This window comes from Somniosus microcephalus, chromosome 7 (genome assembly GCF_052327205.1).
Source record: "Somniosus microcephalus isolate GS21.2 chromosome 7, FLI_Smic_1.0, whole genome shotgun sequence".
Classification (NCBI taxonomy): Eukaryota; Metazoa; Chordata; class Chondrichthyes; order Squaliformes; family Somniosidae; genus Somniosus; species Somniosus microcephalus.
In genome coordinates, this window is record NC_140993.1 from 237,996,984 (window position 1) to 238,022,180 (window position 25,197).

General features: G+C 46.7%; 1 protein-coding gene across 1 annotated transcript in view; it reads left to right on the forward strand.

The window, feature by feature from the left end:
- Nucleotides 1-25,197, forward strand: part of LOC147115166 (grainyhead-like protein 2 homolog) — a 155,282-nt gene that overhangs the window by 123,118 nt on the left and 6,967 nt on the right. The window contains exons 10-15 of the mRNA XM_085993467.1: nt 6,043-6,130; nt 6,251-6,390; nt 8,828-8,865; nt 10,503-10,591; nt 22,664-22,749; nt 24,980-25,044. Of these exons, the coding sequence (XP_085849593.1) occupies nt 6,043-6,130; nt 6,251-6,390; nt 8,828-8,865; nt 10,503-10,591; nt 22,664-22,749; nt 24,980-25,044 (506 nt within the window). The remainder of the gene's footprint in view (nt 1-6,042; nt 6,131-6,250; nt 6,391-8,827; nt 8,866-10,502; nt 10,592-22,663; nt 22,750-24,979; nt 25,045-25,197) is intronic.

Genomic DNA, 25,197 nt, shown 5'->3' on the forward strand with positions numbered 1-25,197 from the left:
TGCCTTCTTAAAGGTTTGTACGAACCTCTCAGCCAATCCATTTGTGGCTGGATGATACGGGGCGGATGTATAATGCCTTACCCCATTCTTCTTCATAAACCTCCGGAACTCTTCGGACACAAACTGTGGTCCGTTATCGGAGCAAATCTGTTCTGGCAAGCCGTTCCTGGCAAAAATGGTCCGTAGGACTGCAATAGTTTTCTCCGTGGTGGTGGAGGACATTTTGATGACCTCAGGCCATTTCGAGTGCGTATCCACGGCTATTAAAAACATCGAGTCCATGAATGGACCAGCAAAATCAATATGCACCCGTTGCCATGGAGATGAGGGCCACTCCCATGGGTGTAGAGGGGCATGTGGTGGTGCATTTTGGACTTTCTGGCATCCTGAGCAGCTCTTGGTCAGGTCCTCGATTTGTTTATTGATTCCTGGCCACCACACATAAGCCCTGGCAAGGCTTTTCATTTTTAGCCCTCCCAGATGACCCTCAACTTGGGTGGAATTACCACTCGGGATCCACACATCAAGGTCTCCCGGCACACTGACAGCTGTTCTCCTCTTGTCGAGAATGCGGGCAACAGTGAGTCGCCATGTGCTGGCCATCCCTTCACCGTCAAATCATATACCCGAGACAGTGTCGGGTCATTTTGGGTCTCCTTTTCTATACGAGCGTTAGTTACCGGTAGGTATTCAACTATAGTCGAATAAAATATTTTGACAAGATCCACCGCTGGTGCTTCCTCCGCAGTAGGCAGTGGCAGGTGTGATAGCCCATCAGCATTTACATGCTGTTTCGTGTCCTTATATTCAATCTCATAGTGGTGCGCCCCTAGAAAGAGTGACCATCTTTGTAGTCGTTGCGCAGTCATCACCGGAACGCCCTTCTTCGGATTAAAAATGGAGACAAGAGGCTGGTGGTCAGTCAGCAAGGTGAATTTCTGCCCGTGCAGATAGTGATTGAACTTTTTCACTCCCCACACTAGGCTGAGAGCCTCCCTGTCAATCTGGGCGTAGTTACGCTCGGCTGAGGTTAGTGATCGTGACGCAAAGGCTATTGGCCTCTCTGAGCCGTCCGAGAATTTGTGCGACAGCACCGCTCCAATGCCATAGGGTGACGCATCACATGCCAACCGAATTGGTAGTGCTGGGTTGAAATGGGCCAATACCTCTTTCGATGTGATTAATGTTTTGCTCTTCTGGAAAGCTCATTTACATTCGTCACTCCACTTCCATGGCACTCCAGTTTGCAGTAGGTGTAGTATTGTAGACAAATTTGGCAAGAACTTATGGTAGTAGTTTACCAGCTCGAGGAACGACCTCAGTTGTGACATGTTTTCCAGTGCTGGAGCCTTGACTACTGCCTCAATCTTTTCTGGGGACTTATGTAACCTCTCTTTATCAATAACGTGGCCACAATACGAGATCTGTTTTTAAAAAACTCGCATTTGGGGCGGTTAGCTCGGAGCCCATATTCCTTCAATCTAGTGAGCACCTGCTCCAGGTTGGCGAGGTGATCACTGTCATTTTCACCCGTGACCAGGATGTCGTCCAAATAACACTGGGTCCCTGGGATCCCTTGCAGGACTTGTTCCATTGCCCTTTGCCAAATAGCCGGAGCTGATGCTACCCCGAACACCAGCCGGTTGTATTGGTAGAGACCTTTATGGGTGTTGATTGTGAGGTATTTTTTTGATGCTTCTTCTACCTCCATTTGCAGATACGCCTGGGCCAGATCAATCTTAGTGAAGCGTTTCCCTCCAGATAGCGAGGCGAAAATATCTTCAATCCGCGGAAGTGGATATTGCACAGTGTGAAGGACTGGGTTCACTGTTACCTTAAAGTCCCCACAGATGCGAACCTTCCTTGGTTCCCCAGGCGTGCTGCTCAATGACTTTTTCATCACAGGGACGACGGGTGTAGCTCACTCGCTCCAGTCTACCTTGGACAGTACTCCTGAACGTTCCAAACTCTCCAGCTCTGCTTCGACAGCTGGGCGGATCGCATAAGGTACCGGTCTGGCCTTAAAAAAAAAAAAAATTGGGGGCTTGCGTTTTCTTCGATTTTAATTGTTGCTGTCATGCCTTTTAGTGTTCCGAGTCCTTGCTGGAACACTTCTTGCGCGTTGGTTAGGATCTTTGACAGTCGCCCAGATGTGACGTCGTCATCCTTTTTGGCAGTCACAGTCAGTGCTTGTATGGAATGCCAATCCAGCTGTATTATCCGGATCCATTCACGTCCCAGTAATGGTGGTCCTCCATCTTGCAATACATACAGGTCTAGTTTTGGTGTTTCCTTACCATTATATATAACGGTCACCCTTATTTTTCCTTTGGGGTAGACTTTTTGCCCCGTGTACGTCTTCAAAATAATTTTTGTGTCTTTCAAGGGTATGTGTGAGAATAGCCGCTCGTAGTCCCGTCGGTTTATGACTGTTAGGGCTGATCCTGTGTCCAATTCCATTTTTACCTGGACTCCTGCTATCCTGAGAGTGACCCAAATGGTTCGGTGATCCTCCGTTTTGATCACATTATGTAGTTTCAGACAACTCAGCTCCCTGTTTTCGGAGTCGGTATCACTCTTGTTCATCTGAACTATTCTCCGTCACCTTATGTACCTTCTTGTATTTTTCTTTTGGAGATTTCTTATTGCTGGTTTTCTTTCCCGACCTGCAGACTCGTGCTATGTGTCCTACTTTTCCACACTGTCTGCACACTTTGTCTTTGAACCAGCAATCATTGTGGTCGTGTGTTCTGCCGCAGCGATAGCACTTCTCTGTTCTTTATGACATTTCGTTTGTGCCTTATTCTTGCGGTCTCTGTTGTATCTCTGCAGCGCCCTGTGCTGCTGCTTCATATGATACCGCAATGCTGAAAGCCTTGTCCAGCGTAAGGTCCTTTTCAGATAAAAAGCCGTTTCTGGGTTCCTTCACTTTGAAGCCCACACACAAACTTGTCCCTTAAGGTATCTGCCAGTCCCGTTCCAAACTGGCAGTGTTTCGATAGTTTGCACAGTTCTGTTAAATATTCAGCATTGCTTTCATCCTTATGCTGGTTCCGTTTGTGAAACTTGAATCTTTCTGCTATCAGCAGCGATGTGGGGTTTAAATGTTCCTGTAGTATCATCACTATATCTCCAAAACTCTCTTCCACTGGCTTCGCTGGGGTTACTAGATTTCGTAATAAGCCATACGTCTTTGCACCCATTAAATTTAACAATACTGGCGCTTTCTTGTCATCTGACACCTCATTTGCCTTGCAGTATACCTCTATTCGTTCGACATATGTAGTCCAATCTTCGACTTCATTGTCAAATGCGGTGATACTGCCACTCTTCGGCATTTTGGGTGTGGTTTAAAATGGCGTCTCCCACGCTTTCCTTCCTCCCCCGCTGCTGCCAACGCTGCTCTCGGCGGTCCTCGTGGCAATGGCGGCGCCCTGTAGGTTTCGCGCGCTTCTCCTGCGCTGCTGCCAACGCCACTCTCGGCAGTCCTCATAGCAATGGCAGCGCCTCGCGGGTTTCTGCGCGTCTCTCTCCCTCTCCTTGACGCTGCTCGGCCCCTGAACACTGGCTGCGCCCTGTGCGCTCTGCCCTCTCTCTCTCTCTCTCCCCCGTCGACGCTGCTCGGCCCTTTGCTGGGCCGCTCGGTCGGGCTCTAGCCCGCCGCTGTCCGGGAAGGGTCTGCGCATTACCTGTTGCCAGCCTGTTTCGCTGGACCACCGAGACTGGAAAGCCAAGCCTGGCTCTCAACAGCCTCCCCTGCAATTCTCGAGTCTCTGCTGGATGACTGGGCGGTTGCCTGTGGTTGACGCCCGTGTCTCTGGCCTTGACCTCCAATCTACTGGTCTCCAGGAACGAATCCCTGGGAGGTGATGCAGAGTTGCAGGTAGGATCGAATTTGCCTCGTCGCCAATGTTGTGTCCGTCAGTAGTAAGACACAAGACTGCAGGAGAATGGTACAACAGGTGTTTACTCAACGTGGCTCACTCTGGAACTGAATTGTACAGATTACTATTCAGTGCTATATACAGGTGTGGTCACTGCCGGTACTACAGTATACATGAGCTGTAAAAAGTAGTTCCCCCCTTAAAGGTATATACATTACAAGTTATTGCCCAGCACTTATGTGGTGGGAATATTGCTTACAATTTGTAAGCCTAAATATTGTCCAGATCTTGCCGTCGGCTGGCATGGGCTGCTTCATTATAGGAGGAGTTGTGGAATCGTCAATGGACAGCAACACTCCCGATTATCATAGAGAAAATCATTATTGAAGCAGCTGAAGATGGTTGGGCCAAGAGCACTTCCCTGAAGAACTCCTGCCTGCAGCGCAGTCCTAGGGCTGCAATGATTATGACCATCTTCCACGTGCATCAGATGGGACTCCAAACACTGGAGGGTCTTCCCCCATTGGCCTCCGTTTTGCTAGAGCCAATAATCAGCCGGTTGCTGATTTGAGGTCAACGGCAGTTATTTTCACCACTCCTCTGGCACTCAGCTCTTGCGTTCATGTCTAGATCAAGACTATGATGACGTCTGGAGCCCAATGTTCAGGTGGAACCCGGAATGAGTATCAGATTAACCAATAACCAACCAGGTTATTGTGAGTAGGTGTCGCTATTGATAACTCCTTCCATTAGCTTTGGGAAGCAGCTGACGTGCAGTAATTGACCAGGTTAGATTTTTCCTGTGGCTAGGACGTATCTGGGCAACTTTACACATTATCAGACAGATGCCAGTGTCCTAGCTGCACTGGAATAGCTTGGGTATAGGAGCAGCAAGACCTGATGCACAAGTCTTCAGTACAGTACTACAGCTGGCATGTTGTCAGGGCCCATAGACAAGTAGATTGGTGAAGATGTGGTCAAGTTGGCTACTCCTTCCTGTTGATTCCCAGTCTGACAGCTGTGCCCTTCAGAATTTGACCAGCTCTGTCGGTGATGGTGCATAATTGAAGTGCCTCTTCCTCATCTGTGCCCTTCCTTCAAGTGGTGTTCAGGGAAAGCAGTAGGTGGTAATGAGCAGGAGGTTTCCTTCTAGTTTGATCTATAGCCAGAGTCAATGTTGAGAACTCCCAGGGCCACTCCCCCCCAACTGTATACCACTGTGCCCCCCCACCTCTGGTGGGTCTGTCCTGCCAGTGGGACCGGATATACCCAGGGATGGTGATCGAGAAATCTAGAAGGTTGGCTGATGGATATGATTCTGAGAGCACAACTGTGATTGGATCTTGTTTACGGGACAGTTCTTTGAACTTGGGCACTGATCCCCAGACTTTAGTGAGGAGGATTTTGCAGTGTCGATTGCCTGATCCAATGTCTAGATTAAAATGAAAACAGAAAATGCTGGAGAAACTCAGCAGGTCAGGCAGCATCTGTGAACTGACGAAAGGTCACCGACCTGAAACGTTAACTCTGTTTCTCTCTTCACAGATGCTGCTTGACCTGAGTTTCTCCAGCATTTTCTGTTTTTATTTCAGATTTCCAGCATCTGCAGTATTTTCTTTTTGTACCAATGTCTAGATTGTTGTCCATCAAATATTTCTTTTATTATTCAGTTTCATAGTGATTGTTTTTAGGTCACTTCGGAGCGCCTTAAGAGTCAACCACATAGTGTGAGACTGGAGTTGCATGGCAGATTCCTGCCCTGACTGAAATTATTCAGCCAGTTGGGTTTTTATAACAGTATGGCAGCTTTCATGGTTATTTTTCCCGGTATTAGCTCACAAATGACCTGATATTTTGACAACCTGCCATTGTGGGACATGAAATAATGCTCTTTGGGTTGCTAGTCCAGTGCCATAACCATTACACTACCGTACACATGTTCATGTATTCCTTTTACATGTGCCTCTCACACTCCCAACTTTCCCTGCAGTCACATGGCTGAAGAAGTTTTCAAAGGAGGAATATTAAAGAATTTAAATTTTTAAAAAGAATCTCTATACTTCATATCCCAAAAATAACCCACTTCCTAATGCTCGACAGTCTCACTGTTGTAACCTAGAACATTTTATTTCTGTTAAATCCCTGTTCTTATTTGCAGGGCGCTGAGAGGAAAATCCGAGATGAAGAACGGAAACAGAACCGGAAGAAAGGAAAAACTTCAGGAACTGCGAACCAAGCAAACCCTTGTAAGCAGATTTCATTAACAAGATGCTTTTTTTTTTTTAAAGTTCTGATTTGAAAAGGCAGTATTACCTCAGGAGTGGAATTCCTTTGGGATAAAAATGTGTTTCCTCCCTGGCACTCAGCGTCAGAAGGCAAATTGAGCACTGCAGCCTTGCAGAAGAGAAGTGATGCTACTTTCTTCAAAACCATGATCGACCTGGATTCCCAGCCAGTTCTCTTCATACCAGACATTCACTTTGGGAACCTTCAGAGGAGTGGGCAGGTAAGCACAATCCTCCTTCCATCTCCTGGCGGAGTTGTACACCACTCGAGGGTCTTTATTTTAAAGGCTTTGAGAGTAATATTTACATTTAGTTTCTGCATGGTTTTTTCCCCCATTTGTCTTCCCCTTGCCCCCTGAGGTGTAGTTGGTTGACCGACAATGGAGGTATCAAAGCTGAGCCTGATAATTGACACCCTAATGCACAGGGTACTTTTCTGCCGGAGTCACTGGATAATGATCAGGAGCAGAAAGGGTGGCTGACTTTTCCCTTGATCTTTCCCCGCCCTTAACCCAAGGGTGTCAATGTCAGTTGTAGCTTCCATAAGAACATAAGAAATAGGAGCAGGAGTAGGCCCTTTGGCCCCTCGAGCCTGCTCCGCCATTCAATAAGATCTTCTACCTCATCTCCACTTTCCTGCGCTATCCTCATATCCCTTGATTCCCTTAATATTCAAAAATCTATCGATCTGTCTTGAATATACTCAACGACTGAGCCTCCACAGCTCTCTGGGGTAGAGAATTCCAAAGATTCACCACCCTCTGAGTGAAGAAATTTCTGCTCATCTCAGTCCACTGAGATTAGTTAACATGAAACAGAACAGGGATTGAACCTGGGACTGTTGTGATCTGATCTGTATGTCTCAGTACCATACCATATAATGCATTTGCCCACTGAGCTTATTTTGGGGTGGGGGGAGAAAGGGAGTGTGGAAAGTGAAGGGAAGAGTCAGCTTGTTTTGTTATAGTTCTTACCTGTTATCCTTGTTCACTTGCTGTCTTGTCTATTGGGTGGTGTTCAGTCCCACTGTCTGCCCTGGGTTCTGTAACTGACAGGAGCCCAGGGAAAAGGGATGTGAATATCCAACGTGCATTTTTTATTTTGGAAAGTTGACCGTTTATTTCAAAAACTTAAATCTTGCAGCGGATGGAGGTGGAAAGATATGGACCTAAAAATTTGGCCGCTAACTGGCCTACTAAGCCCCCAGTATAGCAGGCAGGAAGCTTGCACATTTCTGGCCAGAAGTGCACCCTCTGTCATATTGGGAAGGGAAAAAAATAGCTGTCCTTTACCCACACCTGAAGCAGGTGTTAGGCCCTTTGCATATGTAAATAAGGGGCTTAACACCCGCTAGAGGCTTGCTCCCAAAGATTGGTTTCCCCTGAGGCAGGGGATCACCTGCCAACCAAGGGGAAGTAACTTACCTGAATGTGGAGCCAGAAGGGACTGGATGCTCCTTCAGACCTCACGTTAGAGGAACTGATTGCCACTGCTCCTACCCCATCATCCCTGGTCTCTTTTCCCCCCTCCCCTGCTCCCTCCCCCAGCGGGCTTTCTCTGCCAACCCCCGATCAGCCCTTACACTCCTCAGCCCCCTACCCAAACCCGGGCATGCTTCGTGGACACACTTACCCGAGGGCCACGGTAGTGTGAGTAGTGTCCCGATATTGCACAGCTCTTCACCGGTAGACTCTGATGCGCGTTGGCTCCAGTTTAATGAGGCTCAATAATCTGGGGAGCTTGGGACTACACCATTCACGCGCAGGAAATATACCCTGCGGCCCAATGTGCGTGCCTGAGTTTCTGGCCTATTGTACACTTTTTAAAGGGAGTACCGTATACCTGTAAAAGTCTTTGGGAATCTTTTGTTTCTGAAGGGAGAAGAGCCAAGGCCTATTCTCACCCTGACATCACATTTTGATATGATTTACCTCATTATACACATATTCCATTGAAAATGGAAGAAAAAATACATTTTCAGTGCCGATTTGATAGCTTTAAGGGTTTTTAAAAATTGTCCATAGCCTAGAAATGAGTGTTTGTGATATGTGCACAAGAATGTACAGGAAACTTTCGATTAACCGGAACGCTCTATCCACCTGCAAAATTCAGGAGTCGGTTCAGATAACTTTTTTTACTTTTAGTTACTTTTTTTACTCATTTGTGGCTGTGCAAGTGTGTAGCTGAAGCTGTTGCTAAGCTACAGAGACGCTTGCAAGTTGTGCCGATTGTTTTGAAGCTGTTGTTGCTTTAGACGGAGCTCTGAGCTCCGTATCTTTTAACTATAGCGTTCGGTTATCCGGCATTGTTGATGGACCGGCATCAGGTCGGTCCCGTCCGTGCCGGATACCAGAAAGTTTCCTGTATGACATTCCCCTGTCCACAATTTAATGGAGGCGTTAACCCATTTAAGGTGAATGCAAACAGTCATTTGTAGGCTCAAATGTTGGAAAATAAAATGCTGCTGGCAAAGGGATGAACTGCAAAGCCACTCCCCTCAAACTAGTCACATTTGCCGGAAAAGGCAGAACTGGAAATTATCAATGGTGAGGAGGTTTCAAACTGATTAGCATAATTTTGGGGCTTCCCGTTCCACTCGAGCACAATACAGATTTTCCTTGTGTCCAGTTTCTGACAACGTGTTCTTCCGTTTCATAGATGTACAGTGTCAGCACGGACGACATGGAGAGGGAAGGGTAAGCATTCCGTTGGTCTTTTGTGCATATTCGTCTGGGTCAAAGGTGATGGTGCTGAGGAGTAGAATATTTTAGCCTTCAGGCCAGACAATTGCGACACTGGCTGAATTTCAACAAGAGAAGAATGCACTTTGTTTCAAAAAACAAGATACGTTTCCTTATGGCCAGGGCCATTGCAGTGACTAAAAATTACACTTTTATTACATGCAATTCCAGGACCTAACCAGTGTATTTCGGAATGACATTCACAGTCGTCTGCACATTTTACCATCAGTGGCCTTGTTTATGGCCTAGCGGAATGATTGTTTGTGCATACAGGCTATTTAGTGATAATGGACCTCCAGGATTTGACATACAATCATCAGAACCACCAATATGCATATTCTGGACTTCACAACTGCATTAAAACAGAAGACACAGGAATTCTGAAGTAATGAAAAACATTTCTTTTTAACACAAATGTCAATTTTGACTCCCACCTCCCCACCCCCCGCTCCATGTTCAGTTGTAAACACTTGGATTGATTTGGTCTATCCTATGAACAGTACTAGAAAATAGCAGCAGGACACTTAAAAGCTGTTGCAGCTACTGTGGGCCTAACTAATTGGCAGGAGCTGAGTATTAATGGACTAAGCCAGTGGGGCAGCACTTTGTGTACAGTATCTTACTTTAATTTTTAATTTCGGAGACTAACTACGGAATTGCCCCTTTACTCTCCTTTCCTGAAGGCGCTGACTCTTGCTATGGTACGGTTCCTTGAGTGTCAGCACACTTCCAGTTCCTCAACAGAGTTGAACGTTCTTCACGTGTGAATCTAGACAGTGAGTGTCAGTAGATCTTTCAATGAGGGGGTAGCATCAACACTGAGCTCAATCCTCTCCCCACCTGATGTTCACAAAAGTTCATTTTCCAAAAAAAAGGGAGTAGGGCAGTGCACAATGGTCATGAGATACAGACCAAGCTAGTCATGATTGGTGCTTTACAGCTAACATCGATTAACTCTGCCCAGCCCTAGGCTTTTTCTGGTCTGTGTGGCTCAGTACTGCACTGCACCATACTGCCCACTGAGCCATCATGGTTGCCCTTTTATTTTAAATATGTAACTAGTTGATCACTACAAGGGGAGGGTGGTTTAAAAACCGAAGTGCTTCAAACTGGACTAGATCTGCAGCCGTTCTATGCACAAGGGTTTTATAAGGAGTTACTGTACTTCAGATCCTGTCAGTCGGTTTACTAATGGCCTTTCACCTTGACCATAAGGTGTGTCCAGAAACTTGCTGCTTAAATATATCTTCAGCTTCGATAGCAAAGAAAGAAATTCAAAGCAGCCACTCAGTTTGCATTGAAAACAATGGAAAAAGTTTATCTTCACTGAGCGGTCAACGCATGAAATGGACACCCAGATAGAGTAGTGGAGGCAAAATTATCGGAATCATTTTAAGAACCAATTGCATACTGCTATGGGAGGGACTTCAGGGCTATTCTGGATTAATGAAGTAAGAGGGCCATAATTATCCATAATTATCTTGTGAAAGGGCAAAGCATTCTGTGCATGAAAAATTATATCTTTAATTGAGTCTAACTGAAAAGTGTTCCAGAGCGGGCTTGAAGTTCTAACAAGTGAGTTTTTTTTCCAGTGTCCTTGTGAAAAGGATGTTCCGATCGCTAGAAGATGAGTATTCCCCAACAGCTACCAAACAGTTAAGAGAGGAAGTGCATAAAAAAGGTACCTTCCCGACCGCCTTCATTATCTTATTTAGAGATTAAAATGGTGCTTTGCGGATCTTGTGTCTTGAGTTTCCTGCTGAAATTGGCAGAAATGTCACTCTAGGACAAATGCAATCTTGCGGCCCATTAAAATATATTTAACTGGGGGAATTAAGTTGCCAAACTGCATTGAATTTTGTTAAGGGGTAATGTACATCCGAGATGCATTCCAGTGTGCAGTGAACTTTCACGATGGCCACAAGAAATTTAAACTTCATTTTTTAAACTTTTCGCGGGGGGTTTTCCGATCAGCCACCACAACCTTTGGTGAAGATCCGCAGGAAACTAGTAACTATAACCGTGCAACCATAACCATCAACAATCAAACTCCTTGACTCGGTTTTGGATTGGGTGGGATGATCCGATAGTTTAAAATCGTCAGCAACTTCCCCCATCCTAAGTGCAGATTCTTGTTGATTTTCATAAAATGTTTATCAGCCAATGAGCAATTTTCCAGTGAGCTCACAGCAAACCAGCTCAGTTCCAGAGCGATCAGTGTTTGGTGTGGTTGTACTCCCAAAATTGTCAAAACAAGAATTGAAAAGAATGATGCAGATACACTATAATCATGAGTTTTTTTTAAAATGGGAACAATACTAAATGTATTTATGAAATAAGTTAATTTAAGCGCATGTTTTACGATGTGTTTATCCAAGGGTAATTTATTTAAGTAAGAAATGGATCAATCTTATTTTCAAGATGTTGCTATGCATCATGCAGTGGGATAGGGATGGTTTGTACTAATTTGTTTCACATCTTGAAAACAGCACTTCAAAGATCTGAGGAAGCAGATAGGAATGGTGAAAATGAAGGAGGGGTTAAAGGGTGGGTGGGGGGCTCAGTTGCAGGAGAGTGAAGAGGAGAGGGAATGAGAGTGACGGGTATGGGAAAAGAGGGAAGGCAAATATTGGAGCGATCTGCAGGGATTATGAGGACTGTTGTGCTCTCGCCGACCTTCCAGATTGTTGCCCAAAGCAGCCAAAGGAGGGAGCAGGACCAGAACATGTGCAGTATTACACTCCTCTGGCCACAGCCTCTCCAGCATTCTTCCCCCTGGGAGGCAGGAACAAATCTGGTGTGTAGTATACGAGATGAATTATCTTGAACTGGACCTCGCACATTCTGCTGCACAGATGTGACGGTCTGTTTCCAATCCTCTCATCCATCCATCTCTGTTATCTGAGGCCCAGATCTTGCTCTTAGGCCTCTTTAAGACTCTCTACGTTGTCTTTTGAACTGGAAACTAATTTGGTACAAAGAATGGAGATGTGGCTGAAAGGGTTTGTTGGGGAGTTGAGATATAGCTCTAGGAGGGCTGACCCATGTTGGATTTTTGGAGCGTGGCCAAGCCTTGGAGGAGATGTTTAGTTTTGAGGTAGTCAGATAGGTAATGGGAGTTGGAATTTGGTGCAAGTTGTTGGAAGGGAATGATCTATCCTCTGTCAAGGAGCTGACTGAGTCTGCAATGCCTTTCTCATGCCACATTCAGATCCCACACACAGTGCAGTAAGTTCCTCATTATGCTAGACTGAAACGGCCAGTAGGTCCTGAGGGATTTTCAAGGAAATGCAGTAAATAGTGTTGTCGTTATTATTGAGCTCGTGTCTGCTGGGTATATCCCGTAGGGAACAGATACATCCCAAAACAAGCAAGGTAGCAGAACTGTAACTGCAAGACAATGCAATGATCACAATCCTCCCCACAATAAACATTCGTGGGGCATATGCTAATCACAAAGGGTGATTCATGGACTCTGCATGGAACTCGGGAACTAACGAGCAGTCAGGAAATGCTTCCTGAAAGCTCAAAATCCAGGGATTTCCCACACAGACCTCGACCATTACAAAGGAAGTCAGAGTGGAGCTGCAAACTAACAGCCCCCTCCTAGTACAATGCCCCAACGTACATGTGTGCAAGAAAGGGAAAATAAGAGCTTGCATTTATATATCTCCTTTCACGGCCTCAGGACATCTCAAGAGCTTCACAGCCAATGACGTACTTTTGAAGTGTAGTCACTGTTGTAAAAATAATGTAGAAAATGTGGCATCCAATTTTCACACAGCAAGCTCCCACAAATAGCAATGAGAAAATGACCAGATAATCTATTTTAATGATGTTGGGTGAGGGATAAATATGAGCCAAGTAACAAAGGAGAACTCCCCTGCTCTTCTTCGAATAGTGCCATGGGATCTTTTACGTCCACCCAAGAGGGCAGATGGGGCCTTGATTTAACATTTTATCTGAAAGATGGCACCAGTGCAGATTATATGCTCAAATCTCTGAAGTGGGACTTGAACCCACGACCTTCGGACTCAAGAGGCAAGAGTGTTATGACTGAGCCAAGGCTAACACCTGTTACCCCCAGACCCAGCCAAAACCAAGAGGCCTTCATCAATTTATCCTGACTCCTAGACCAAGATTTGGACTGTAAATCAAAGAATGATAAGCAGAGAGAATAAAGCGATGTCCCACATTTCTGAGGTCAGTAACCCACGTTGCAGTCAGGTTACAGTGTGGGAGAATTATGGGTTTACTATTTCTACAGGGGCTGTGTGTACTACATATTCCACATTAACTCTCTCAAGCAGATGAATGGAAGATGTGCCCCCACCTAAATTGTTTTTCTATCTGATCAGAAAAGATCTGTGTAAATAAAAATAAAAACTACAAACCTGAAATAACAGAAAATGCCCCCCAAAAAAAATTCTGATTAAGGGTACACTCCTGAAACGTCCGTCACCTGTCTTTCTCTTCATAGATACTGGCAGACCTGCTGTGTATTTCCAGCATTTTCTCTTTTTTTTAGTAAAGTGCTGTTCTTGTGTAGAATGTTAAACTGCTGCTCTACTTTTAATTCCATATTGACGGCCACCTACAGGGGCTTTACGAAGGATCTCTCAGTCGCCTGTACAGATTCCATTGATAATTTCACACTTCATAAATTCTTGTGTAGCCAGCGGGAATGCATCCACAGGTGGATGTGCGGGGAGCTGTGAGCTGGCGAAAAGAGCTGATCTGTCAGCTGCTGTAATGCGAGTTAATCTGCCAGCAGGATTAGAACCATTGAATTTTACAGCACAGAAGGCTGTTTGGTCCATTGTGCCATGCCAGCTCTCTGAAAGAGCTAGCCACAGGCCCATTCCCTATACCGTGTTATTTTTTTCAAATGTTTATTGACTTCTGTTTTAAAAGTTATGGATTTTGCTTCCACTGCTGTTTCTGGTAGGACATGTGTGTGTGTGTGATATTATATATATTAAAAAAATTCTCCTAATCCCTCCCCTTTTTTTGTGATGATTCTGAATTTATATCCGCTAGATACTGATGAGTTGAAATAGTTTCTTTCCCAATTTACCGTATAATTTTGAATGCCTCGAACAGATTTCCTTTTCACCTTCTTTGCTGTAGGGCAACTGTAGTATCCCTATTGTCAGACCGGCTGAGATCTACTAACTCCGCACAGACCAGGCATTTCTTCATCTCCAACTTTCTTTGTCTGTGTAGCTCACCACATGATCCGCTTACTGACAAAGAAATAGGGAAGCGCTTGTGAACTATTTTTTCCATTTCCTCCAAAGCTGGTCTGTCATTTTCAGAAGGCAAACCGCTGCTTTGCTGCAAAGTTTGATTACATTTATCAGGAATATGCACTTTTTGCTGTCCATTGCTCTGAGGAGCTGAGATAGTTCCATCGTTGCCAGCTGCACTCTAGTATCTCACACAAGTCACAATTCTTCATGTGTGCTCATACGTTGACAGGCTATTTGACTTTGGGGAAGGTTGCATCCAAGGCCATCCTGCCCATAAGAACTTACCAGCAAAGGTAACTGGATAGCAGGAGGGTGGAAGTCTGTCTGTGTTCCCCCTCACCTCCCCCCCACACCAACTCCACCCTCTTACCTCTGCCAAAGGTGCCAAGGTATGGAGTACCACTCCCACTGTCACTGTGGTTGAGATGTGGTGGTTCAGTACCACGCCTAGCCATTAGTGAACATCAAGACTACCCACTTTTAAAAGTGGTGGAAGATTTTTCAAAATAGAAATAACAATTTGCATTGACATAGCGCCTTTCACAACCTCGAGCTGTCCCAACACACTTCACAGCCATTGGAATATTTTGAATTGTAGTCACAGTTGTAATGTAGGGAAATGTGATTGTCAATTTGCGCACAGCATGGTCTTACAAACAGCAGTGGGATAAATGATCTGTTTTTTTTAGTGAGGTTGGTTGGGGGGATAAATGTTGGCCAGGATACTGGGAGAATGCCCCTTCTCCTCTTCAAATAGTGTCATGGGATCTTTTACGTTCACCTGAGAGGGCAGATACGATCTCAGTTTGATGTCTCATCCAAAAGACAGTGCCTCCGACATTGCAGTTCTCCTTCAGTACTGCACTGAAGTGGCACCACAGATTATGTGCTCAAGCCTCTAGAATGGGAAAACTTGATCACATAATCGAGAAATAGTTTTATGATTTTGTTACTGGATTTTGGTAAAAAGGTGAAGTGAGAGACTCTATTCAAAGAGTAAACCTGGGTAAACTGGGTTTAAAACTGTTCACAGGAATTTACCGTTAACATGATTCCATAGCCAGCAGTGAATGTAACCAACGTGATTAGAAAATGATTTGGGGATATTCAATTTCAGTGCAGTTAAAAGGACACTACCATCATGAATATGTGTTTGGCAGATTTTTTTTGGTCTGCTATCAGCATGAATAAGTCTTCTGATTTGGGGATTAAGCTCAATAGTTATCACCTGAAAGATGAATAGCAAAATGAGGGTTAAAGCGGATAAAGATGTAACCTCAGCACAAGCACACTGCAGTTCTGGTGTGGTCAAAGAAATAGGAGCTGGAGTTGGCCCTTAGAGCCTGCTCCACCATTCAATAAGCACATGGCTGATCTTCTACCTCAACTCCGCCTTCCCGCACTATCACCATATCCCTTAATTCCCTTTGTTCCCAAAAGTTTATCGACCTCTGTCTTGAATATACTCAACGACTGAGCATCCACAGCTCTCTCAGGTAGAGAATTCCAAAGATTTACAACCCTTTGAGTTAAGAAATTTCTCCTGATCTCTGTCCTAAATGGCCGACCCCTTATTCTGAGACTGTGACCCCATGTTCTAGATTCCCCAGCCAGGGGAAACATTTTCTCAGCATTAACCCTGTCAAGCCCCTTAAGAATTGTATATGTCTCAATTAGATCACCTCTCATTCTTCTAAACTCTAGGGAATATAGGCCTAGTCTACTCAATCTCACCTCATAGGGCAATCCCCTCATCCCAGGAACCAGTCTAGTGAACCTTTGTTGCACTCCCTCTAAGGCAAGTATGTCTTTCCTTAGATAAAGAGACCAGAACTGTACACAGTACTCCAGGTGTGGCCTCACCAATGCCCTGTGTAATTGTACTAAGACTTCTTTACTCTTATACTCTAATCCCTTTGTAACAAAAGCTAATATACCATTTGCTTTCCTAATTGCTTGCTGTACATGCATGCTAACTTTCTGTGATTCATGTACAAGAACATCCAGGTCCCTCTGAATGCAAACATTTCCCAGTCTCTCACCATTCAAAAAATATTCTGCGTTTTTGTTTTTCCTACCAAAGTGGATAACTTCACACTTCCCCACATTGTATTCCATTTGCCATTGTACAGCACACCTTCCCCTGCCTGCTTCACATACAGATGCTCAACAACGTTCCATAGGGGAGGCAGCAGCTAATAATGGATGACAGCTCCTTTTAGCATGTTACTTTTTGAAGACCATTGTAAGAGTTTATTAGGTCCAAGTATTTTATTGGTTCCTTTCAAACTGTTACTGATTAAGCCAGAAATGTTCTTTTGTTATTGTTACCCAAACTTGGAGAAAAAAAACTAAAAATCAGGTACCTAAGCATGAACGGACAATGTAAATTGGATCCCAACACATCAGTACATTGTAAAAACATTGGGGGCGATTTTCTCACTGGAGGCGGGTTTCAGTTTGGGTGGGTTTGAAACCAGCCTACACTGATAGTTTTGAAAAAATTGCGATTTTCCTCTGGCCACTTGATTACAGAGGTGTGGGTTGCCCTTGGCCAGTTAGTGTTTTGGGACTGAAACCCGCCTCTGTTGACAACACTTTTCCAGTCTGATTTTATGGCTTTTTGCTCCCTTGGCTCATTCCACAGCATTTCTGCCTATGCTGCACCACCTGCAACATATTTTGAGAAACCACTATGTCCAATTCCAAGGCAAGGGCCTCCCGAGGCTCTCTGATAAGGCGTTGTTTGAGGGGGTGACAGCTAGCATGGAGGTGCTATTCCACTCATCTGGGAGGAAGAGGCCTGCCAAAGAAACCTCTGTGTGTACAGCTGGCAAGGGATATAACCTCTAGATCTGTGTGCCGATTGGGAGAATGTTTGTGTATTGATGAAATGCCATCCCTGTTGGAAAGCATTAAAATGATTTGAAGCCAAAATGTTGGCATTATGGCATCTGTTCTTTCGCCTTAGGCAGCTCCATATTGCAGGCTCCGCCACACTTGCATTGTCAGGTTGGTGGCCTGAGTGAAAGGAGGCCAGAGAGTCATGTCCATTGTCAATGAAGTCCTAGGATGGAGCCAAGGACATGTGCCAACTTGGGCAACCTATGCAAATCTGGCCAGGAAAAGTTAATCCCTTGCATCCCAGGCAGCCATGTGCTCGCGTGCTGCCGCTGGTCAATACACTGGTGCTCTGACCTCCTGCTGTTCCTCCTCCTCCTCATCCGAGGTCCATGCAGAAAGAAAACGAATGGTTCCTATGCTGCTTGCAGATGCCTCCTTTGGGGAAGTGCTCATTGCAAGCGGGGAGAGGGTCTATCAAGGAGGTCCACAGTTGATTGATTCAAGCTGCAGCACCTCCGACTTCAGAAGGCCTTCTAAAAGTGCTCAGAGACCTTTTAAAGCCCAGATCTGGCACCTGCAAGTAATCTTTGCTGCAGTAAAGGATGTCTTGTTAGACCTGCAGCAGTGAGGAGGCCACCCATGAGTCAACTCGCCAGGTTTATCTGGCGTGGTTCAAGAGGTGCGTGGAGCACGCTGAAATCCTCTCAATCACAAGGGCCTCTCAAAATAGGCATAGAGAGGCTCTTAACGAGCATTTAATGATCACAAGTATTGCTATGGCCAGCTGGAGGCGGGACCATCTCCCGATCTCCAAAACCGGCACCGGCAAAATCCCACGGAGGCGGGTTTCGAACTCGCCCTCATTGAATCTGATTTTCCCGCCTCCTCCGACAGCAGAAAATCGCCCCCACTATGTCCAATTCCAAGGCAAGGGCTTCCCCAAGTTTCTCGGATGAGGCGCTGCAAATGTTGGTTGAGGGGGGTCACAGCTAGCAGGGAGGTGCTCTTCCACTCATCTGGGAGGAAGAGGCCTCCCAAAGAAACCAAGGCTGTGTGGGTACAGCTGGCAAGGGATATAACTTCCAGAATAACAACAGAAAATGCTGGAAAAACTCAGGTCAGGCAACATCCGTGGAGAGAAATTTGAGTTGACGTTTCGGGTCGAACCCGTCTTCAAAACTGGAAAGAAAAGAAATGAGATCGAAGGCAGGGCTGCGATCGGACAAAAGAAGTGAAAGAAACAAAAGAGCTAGATGAGATGGTAATAGGCTGAGATTAGATGTAAAGTGTACTGGCAGGGCAAGAGATAGCTGCCAGGTGTGAGAGAAACAAAAGGAAAGGGGTGGGGGGGGGGGGGAGAAGGAGTGGAAAAATTACAAGAAAAAATGTGTAATAGGGGCCGAGGTTATGATCTGAAATTGTTGAACTCGATATCGAGTCCGGAAGGCTGCAGAGTGCCTAATCGGAAGATGAGGTGCTGTTCCTCGAGTTTACGTTGAGCTTCCGTGGAACAATACAAGAGGCCAAGGACGGTGAGGTCCGAGTGGGAATGGAGCGGTGAATTAAAATGACAGGCGACCGGAAGCTCGGGGTCACCCTTACGGACTGAACGGAGGTGTTCCGCAAAGCGATCACCCAATCTGCGTTTGGTCTCCCCAATGTTGAGGAGACCGCATCGTGAGCAGCGAATACAGTATACTAGATTGCGAGAAGTACAAGTAAATCGCTGTTTCACCTGGAAGGGGTGTTTGGGGCCCTGGACAGTGGGAAGGGGGGAGGTATAGGGGCAGGTGTTACATCTCCTCCGCTTGCACGGGAAGGTTCCAGGCGAAGGGGAAGGGCTGTTTGGGGTGATAGAGGAGTGGACTAGGGTGTCTCAGAGGGAGCGGTCCCTACGGAATGCTGAAAGGGGAGGGGAGGGGAAAATACGTTTGGTGGTGGGATCACTTTGGAGGTAGCGGAAATGCCGGAGGATGATCCGTTGAATGTGGAGGCTGGTGGGGTGAAAGGTGAGGACAAGGGGAACCCTATCGTGGTTCCGGGAGGGAGGGGCAGGGGTGAGGGCAGAAGTGCAGGAGATGGAACTGACACGGTCGAGGGCAGTGTCAACCACGGTAGAGGGGAATCCTCGGTTGCGGAAAAAGGAAGACATGTCTAAAGCATTGGTGTGGAAGGTGGCATCGTCGGAGCAGATACGGCGGAGACGGAGAAACTGGGAGAATGGAATAGAGTCCTTACAGGAAGCGGGGTGGGAGGAAGTGTAGTCCAGGTAGCTGTGGGAGTCAGTGGGCTTGTGGTGAATATTGGTCGATAACCTATCCCCAGAGGCGGAGACGGAGAAGTCGAGGAAGGGAAGGGAAGAGTCAGAGATGGACCATGTGAAGGTGAGGGAAGGGTAGAAATTGGAGGCAAAGTGAATGAAATTGTCAAGTTCGGGGCGAGAGCAGGAAACGGCACCGATACAGTCATCAATGTATCGGAAAAAGAGGTGAGGGAGGGGACCCGAGCAGGACTGGAACAAAGATTGTTCCACATAGCCCACGAAAAGGCAGGCATAGCTAGGACCCATGCGGGTACCCATGGCAACACCTTTGATTTGGAGGAAACGAGTGGAGTTAAAGGAGAAGTTGTTCAATGTGAGAACAAGTTCAGCCAGGCGGAGGAGGGTGGTGGTGGATGGGGACTGGTCGGGCCTCTGTTCAAGGAAGAAGCGGAGTGCCCTCAGGCCATCCGGGTGGGGGATGGTTGTGTAGAGTGATTGTACGTCCATGGTGAAAAGGAAGCGGTTGGGGCCAGGAAACTGGAAACTGTTAAAGTGGCGGAGGGCGTCCGAAGAGTCCAGATCTGTGTGCAGATTGGGTGAATGTTTATGTGTATTGATGAAATGCCATCCCTGTTGGAAAGCATTAAAATGATTTGATGGCAAAATGTTGGCGTCATGGCATCTGTTCTTTCACCTTGGGCAGCTCCGCGTTGCGGGCTCCGCGACACTTGCGTTGGCAGGTTGGCCAGAGTGAAAGAAGGCCAGAGAGTCCTGTCCATTGTCTATGATGTCTTAAGATGGAGCCAAGGACATGTGCCAACTTGGGCAACCTACGCAAATCTGGCCAGGATAAATTCATCCCTTGCATCCCGGGTAACCATCTGCTCGTGTGCTCCCGCTGGTCGATACACCGGTGCTCTTACATCCTCCTCCTCCAGATCCTCCTCCTCATCTGAGGAGAGCTGGAACGGAGCCGTTTGCTCATCAGCTGCAAGTCACGACGCTGTGCGATGTTGTGCAGTGCACAGCAGACCACAATCATTCTGGAGACCCTGTATGGTGTATATACTGCAGGGCTCCACCTGATCGGTCAAGGCATCGGAAGCGCATCTTCAACAACCCAATGGTTTGCTCGATGATGGACCTGGTCGAAGTGTGGCTGGCATTGTAGCACTCTTCAGCCTCGTTAGCTGGCCTCCTGATCGGCATCATTAGCCACCTCTTCAGGGGGTAGCCTTTGTCACCAAGGAGCCATCCGTTAAGTTGGTTTGGTGGATTGAAAAGCAGAGGAACACTAGAGTGCCGCAGGATGAAAGAGTCATGGCAACTACCACAGAACTTAGCGCAAACGTGCAAAAACGCCTTCTTGTGGTTACACACCAGCTGTACGTTGAGGGAGTGGAAGCCTTTCGGTTGACAAAGATAGCTGGGTTGTGATGGGGTGCCCTAAGGGCCACATGTGTGCAGTCTATGATGCCCTGCACCATTGGCATGCCTGCCATATTTGCAAAGCCAACCGAACGCGCGGTTATACTTGCTTGATCCCTTGAGAACTGGATGTAATTGTGGGCCTTAGCAAAAAGGGCATCGGTAACCTGCATGATGCAACTGTGGGCAGCTGACTGGGAGATGCCGCTGATGTCTGCTGATGATCCCTGGAAGGAGCCTGAGGCGAAGAAGTAGAGTGCGGTGGTGACTTTGACAGTCACTGGTAAGGGGTGTCCACCCGTTCCTCTGGGCACCAGGTCTTGCTGCAGCAGTCCGCAGATCTCTCAGACAACCTCTCGCAAAAGTCTCAGCCTCCTTTGGCACTGTTGCTCACTCATGTTGAGGTAGCTCACCCTCTGTCTGTAAACCCTCTGTGGAGGGTATCTCCTGAGGCGAGGTGCCTCGATGCACTGGCGCCTTCTGCTCTGTGCAGCATCAGATGGCTGAGCAGGAGGTTGGGGCTCCTGCTGCTGTTGCTGCTGTGCTGCCTGGTTCTGCTGCTGCCGTGGATGCTCCTCATCCGAATCTGAGCTCCATGGTGAAAGAAAACAAATGGTTCCCATGCTGCTTGCAGATGGGTCCGTTGGGGAAGCGCTCATTGCAAGCGGGGAGAGGGTCTTCCAAGGAGGTCCCACAGTTGATAGATTCAAGCTGCAGCACCTCTGACTTCGGAAGGCCTGCTAAAAGTGCTCAAAGACCTTGTAAAGCAAAGTTCTGCCACCTGCAACTAATCCCTGATGAAATCTCCGATTTAATGTTGGACCTGCAGCTGTGAGGAGACCACCCACTTGTCAACCCGCCAGGTTTAGCTGGTGTGGTTTAGGATGGTCGTGGAACACGCCAAAATGGTCGAAAAATAACGAGGGCCCCTCAAAATAGGCAGAGAGGCCCTTAACGCGCATTTAAGCCTCTTAACAACCTCTCTGGCCAGCTGGAGGCGGGACTTTCCCGCCCTGCAAAACCGGCACCGGCAAAATCCCACGGAGGTGGGTTCCGATTTTCCCGCCTTTCCCGCCTCCAAACCTGCCTCCTCAGGGCTCAGAAAATCGCCCTCGTTGTTTTACTTGCAAATGACCTCATCAAAATAAAAGTATACATTTCTCATTTGAACACATCTTATTGGGTCAAATTTTGATTAGAGAAATCATTGTCATTTGGAGGTCTGATTATATCTGTTTGCAAACATAAAAGTTTGAAATTCAAAAGTATGGGTGAGGTGAAGACTAAATACTTGACTGATCCCACAAGGCCGCTCTTCAGTGTGTAGCCTGCCTCTTGCTTGTGACCAGGGTCCCACAGATCTTCAGTGTTATGAAAAGCACAACGTTGGATAGTCACTGATAAACTCCGGCGCTCTGGAGATCCTGCCTTTGAATAGGAAGAGATTAGTTCAACTTATTTAAACATATTACTTGTTAAATCTGGTTTATGGGCCGTTACTACTGATGAATGCAAGGAAAATGGGATAGAGGGAATGAAGTTTAAATTAATTTCGCATTACAAAATGGTGCATTGTTCCAACCTGACTGACTGATACTGACTGAATCCGAGATTACACGGTGATTAGAAGATATTCAGGCTAATTTTACAAAATTGAGTCCTTGCTGCAGAGCCTCACTCACCAGAAGCATATAGTGTATTGGTAATTTGGGCTTCTACACCACATGATTTTCCAGCCATTAGTTTTAATCGGCAGAAAATGGCAAAGAGTGCATTCTTGGTTGCTGACAGGTGCTTCAGATGGCAAGGCTCCACTCTGGGAGCATGATTTCATAAAATGAGCTCTGTTATTAATCAAAATAACTATGAAATCAAAATTCTACTGCAGTTCTGTGGTGATTTATTTCCCTGCGACACTGGCAAATTTATAAATGCATTTTCAGCGTTGAAATGTTTGTATTTCTAGTCCTGCTGTACGTACGGAAAGAGTCTGATGAGGTCTTTGATGCCTTGATGCTGAAGTCTCCGACGGTGAAGGGGCTGATGGATGCAGTAAGTGCGTTACTTTTATCTTAAAATCTGAGCAGCTCCCTGACTTCAAATTTAAGTGCAGGATGCCATGCTGGAGAAGCAAGCAGTAGGATGTAGGTGTGAGTTACTAATGTCAGCTGTTTCTGCACTGAGACAGAGGCAGAATTAGAGGGAGGGGGAAGTGAGTGTGTGACCTCGATTTTAAACCCCCTCGTCCAGCGAGAATGGTGTGTGGGAGGTGTTAAAATCAGGCCGAGTTGACTTACCGGTTGGCCAAGGCTCCCACTATAGATAGGTGGGGTCCTACTTTAAATTCAAAAGTCATGGCCCGATGATGCCGCAAACTGATCTTAACAAAAAGTCTGGGGGAGTCCTGCACTGGAGCCCGGTGGGAGGCACTGACTGGCCAGAAGACGCCATGGTAAGTTTTTAAAAATTACTTGACAGAACTCCTTGTGGGCCAGGAGCAGGATAAGGAGTGCTCCCCTAGACCCCACAAGGAGTCCTTGGATCTTCCCAACCTTAGCCTCCCCCCTGATCGTGGTGGAACCTTCCCCAAACACCTCTGCACCACCCTGACCACCTCCCCTGCCCCCCCCCCCAATTGCTTCCAGACCCCTCCTCCCACTGACCGATGAGTGGGTCCCACAGATCCCCGGCTGCAGCCTCCTGCTGCCAAATTCCCGCTCACGCTCGGCAGCCAGGGTGTGATTCTGGGCGGGACTCTGGGAACTTCTATTTAAATGGACTCTCTGGTGCACTGCCCGCTTTGGGGCTCGCACACAACATTTCTGCTCCCTCCCCCCCATCATAATCGGGTCCAGTGTGTGCATGAAAGCAACTAGTGGGCCAGGCAGCATTTGTGGAGAGAGAAACAGAGTTATTGGGGTAGATTTTGCCGAACCTGTCGGGAAGAAGGCGGGACTTCCCCTTTCGGGTTTTTGACCCGCCTACTTTGACGTCCGGCCAATCCGCGCGATTTTCCCTTGATTGACCTTGAGCACGCCCAGCGGGCTCAGCAGGCCAATTAAGGGCCACCCGGCAACAGATGACATCACACACTGAAATTTCATCTGTCAGGAGTTCTTGACAGATGAAACATCAGTGTCTCACAGCTGTTTGAAGCTGTGAAACACTGACACTCTGAGTTCTAAGCTGAGTCATTCTGCACAGACTCAGATTTGTCACCGGCACTCAAAGCTGAAGGCTGTCACTTTTGACAGATCACAGCCGTTCAGCTTTACGTTCCGGCTGAGTGATGCACTCCCGACGGCTACAGGAAGAAAGGCTGCTAAGGTAAGTACAGGTAAGTTAAAGTTCTTTACACACTTTAGACACACCAAACACACTTACCTTTGCACTCATGCACCCATCACTCACCTGAGCGCCGACATCGCGACCCCTCCAACTCCTTCAACCCAACGGCCCGCCTGCTCTACCTGGCGTGGTTTGGAGCCGTCGGGAAACCCACACAAAACCCCTCAAAAAAGGGATTAGGCTAAAAACTGCCTGTTAACTACCTGTTAACAGGCAGTTAATTGGCACTAATCCCTTCCCGCCTGGTTTCGGCGGATCCCAGTGCGGGGCGGGTACCCGCCGCCCCTGAAACTTACGTGGGGCGGGGTTTTGGGCGGGACCCCCAAATTTGGGATTTCCCCCCCCACACACACACCTGAAACCCCGCCTGACGGCTCCCCGAAAATCTAGCCCAATATTGTTTCAGGTCGATGACCCTTCGTCAGAACTGGCAAAATAGGGTCCATTGACCTGAAATGTTAACTCTGTTTCTCTCTCCATATTTGCAGAATTTTCTGTTTTTAGTTCAGATTTCCAGCATCGGCAGTATTTTGCTTTTGTAGCAATTAGTGGGTGTTGGCAGAGGTCTTGGAGCAAGTAGTCCACCCATCCTGTTGGATTGGTAAATGACTAAAGAGCGAGAGGAGGGGCACGGAAATAGAGGACACTTACACACTAAGCATTGGGCAATGGAATGGTTGGGTATGGGTTTCCATGTTATATTCAACCATTGAAACTTGTTTTGAATTTTTCAGTCTTGACTCTGGGCCTAGGAGAAAGGCTGTCCATTGTTTAAAAAAAAAATTCCCAGTTTGGGAAACCCATCATATCCAAAGAATTCCTGAATAATTTGACTTTTGAAGGCACTAATCTTTGAGCCCTTGAACAGATCGGCCCAAAGAACTGATGGGCAAGGAATGCTAATTCTCCCTCTTTTTTTTCTCTGTGATGACAGTTATCTGATAAGTATGGATTTCCAGCAGAAAAGATCGGAAAGATTTACAAGAAGAGTAAAAAAGGGTAAGGAACAGCGAGGCCTCTGAATCCAAACTGGTGGCTAGTGTTAGATCCGTGTATCTTAATGTTGTGTCCTTCAATAATCAGACAAAGACTGCAGGGAACGATCAACAGGTGTTTACTGAATGAGGGTTCAAACTGCAACTGACTGTACAG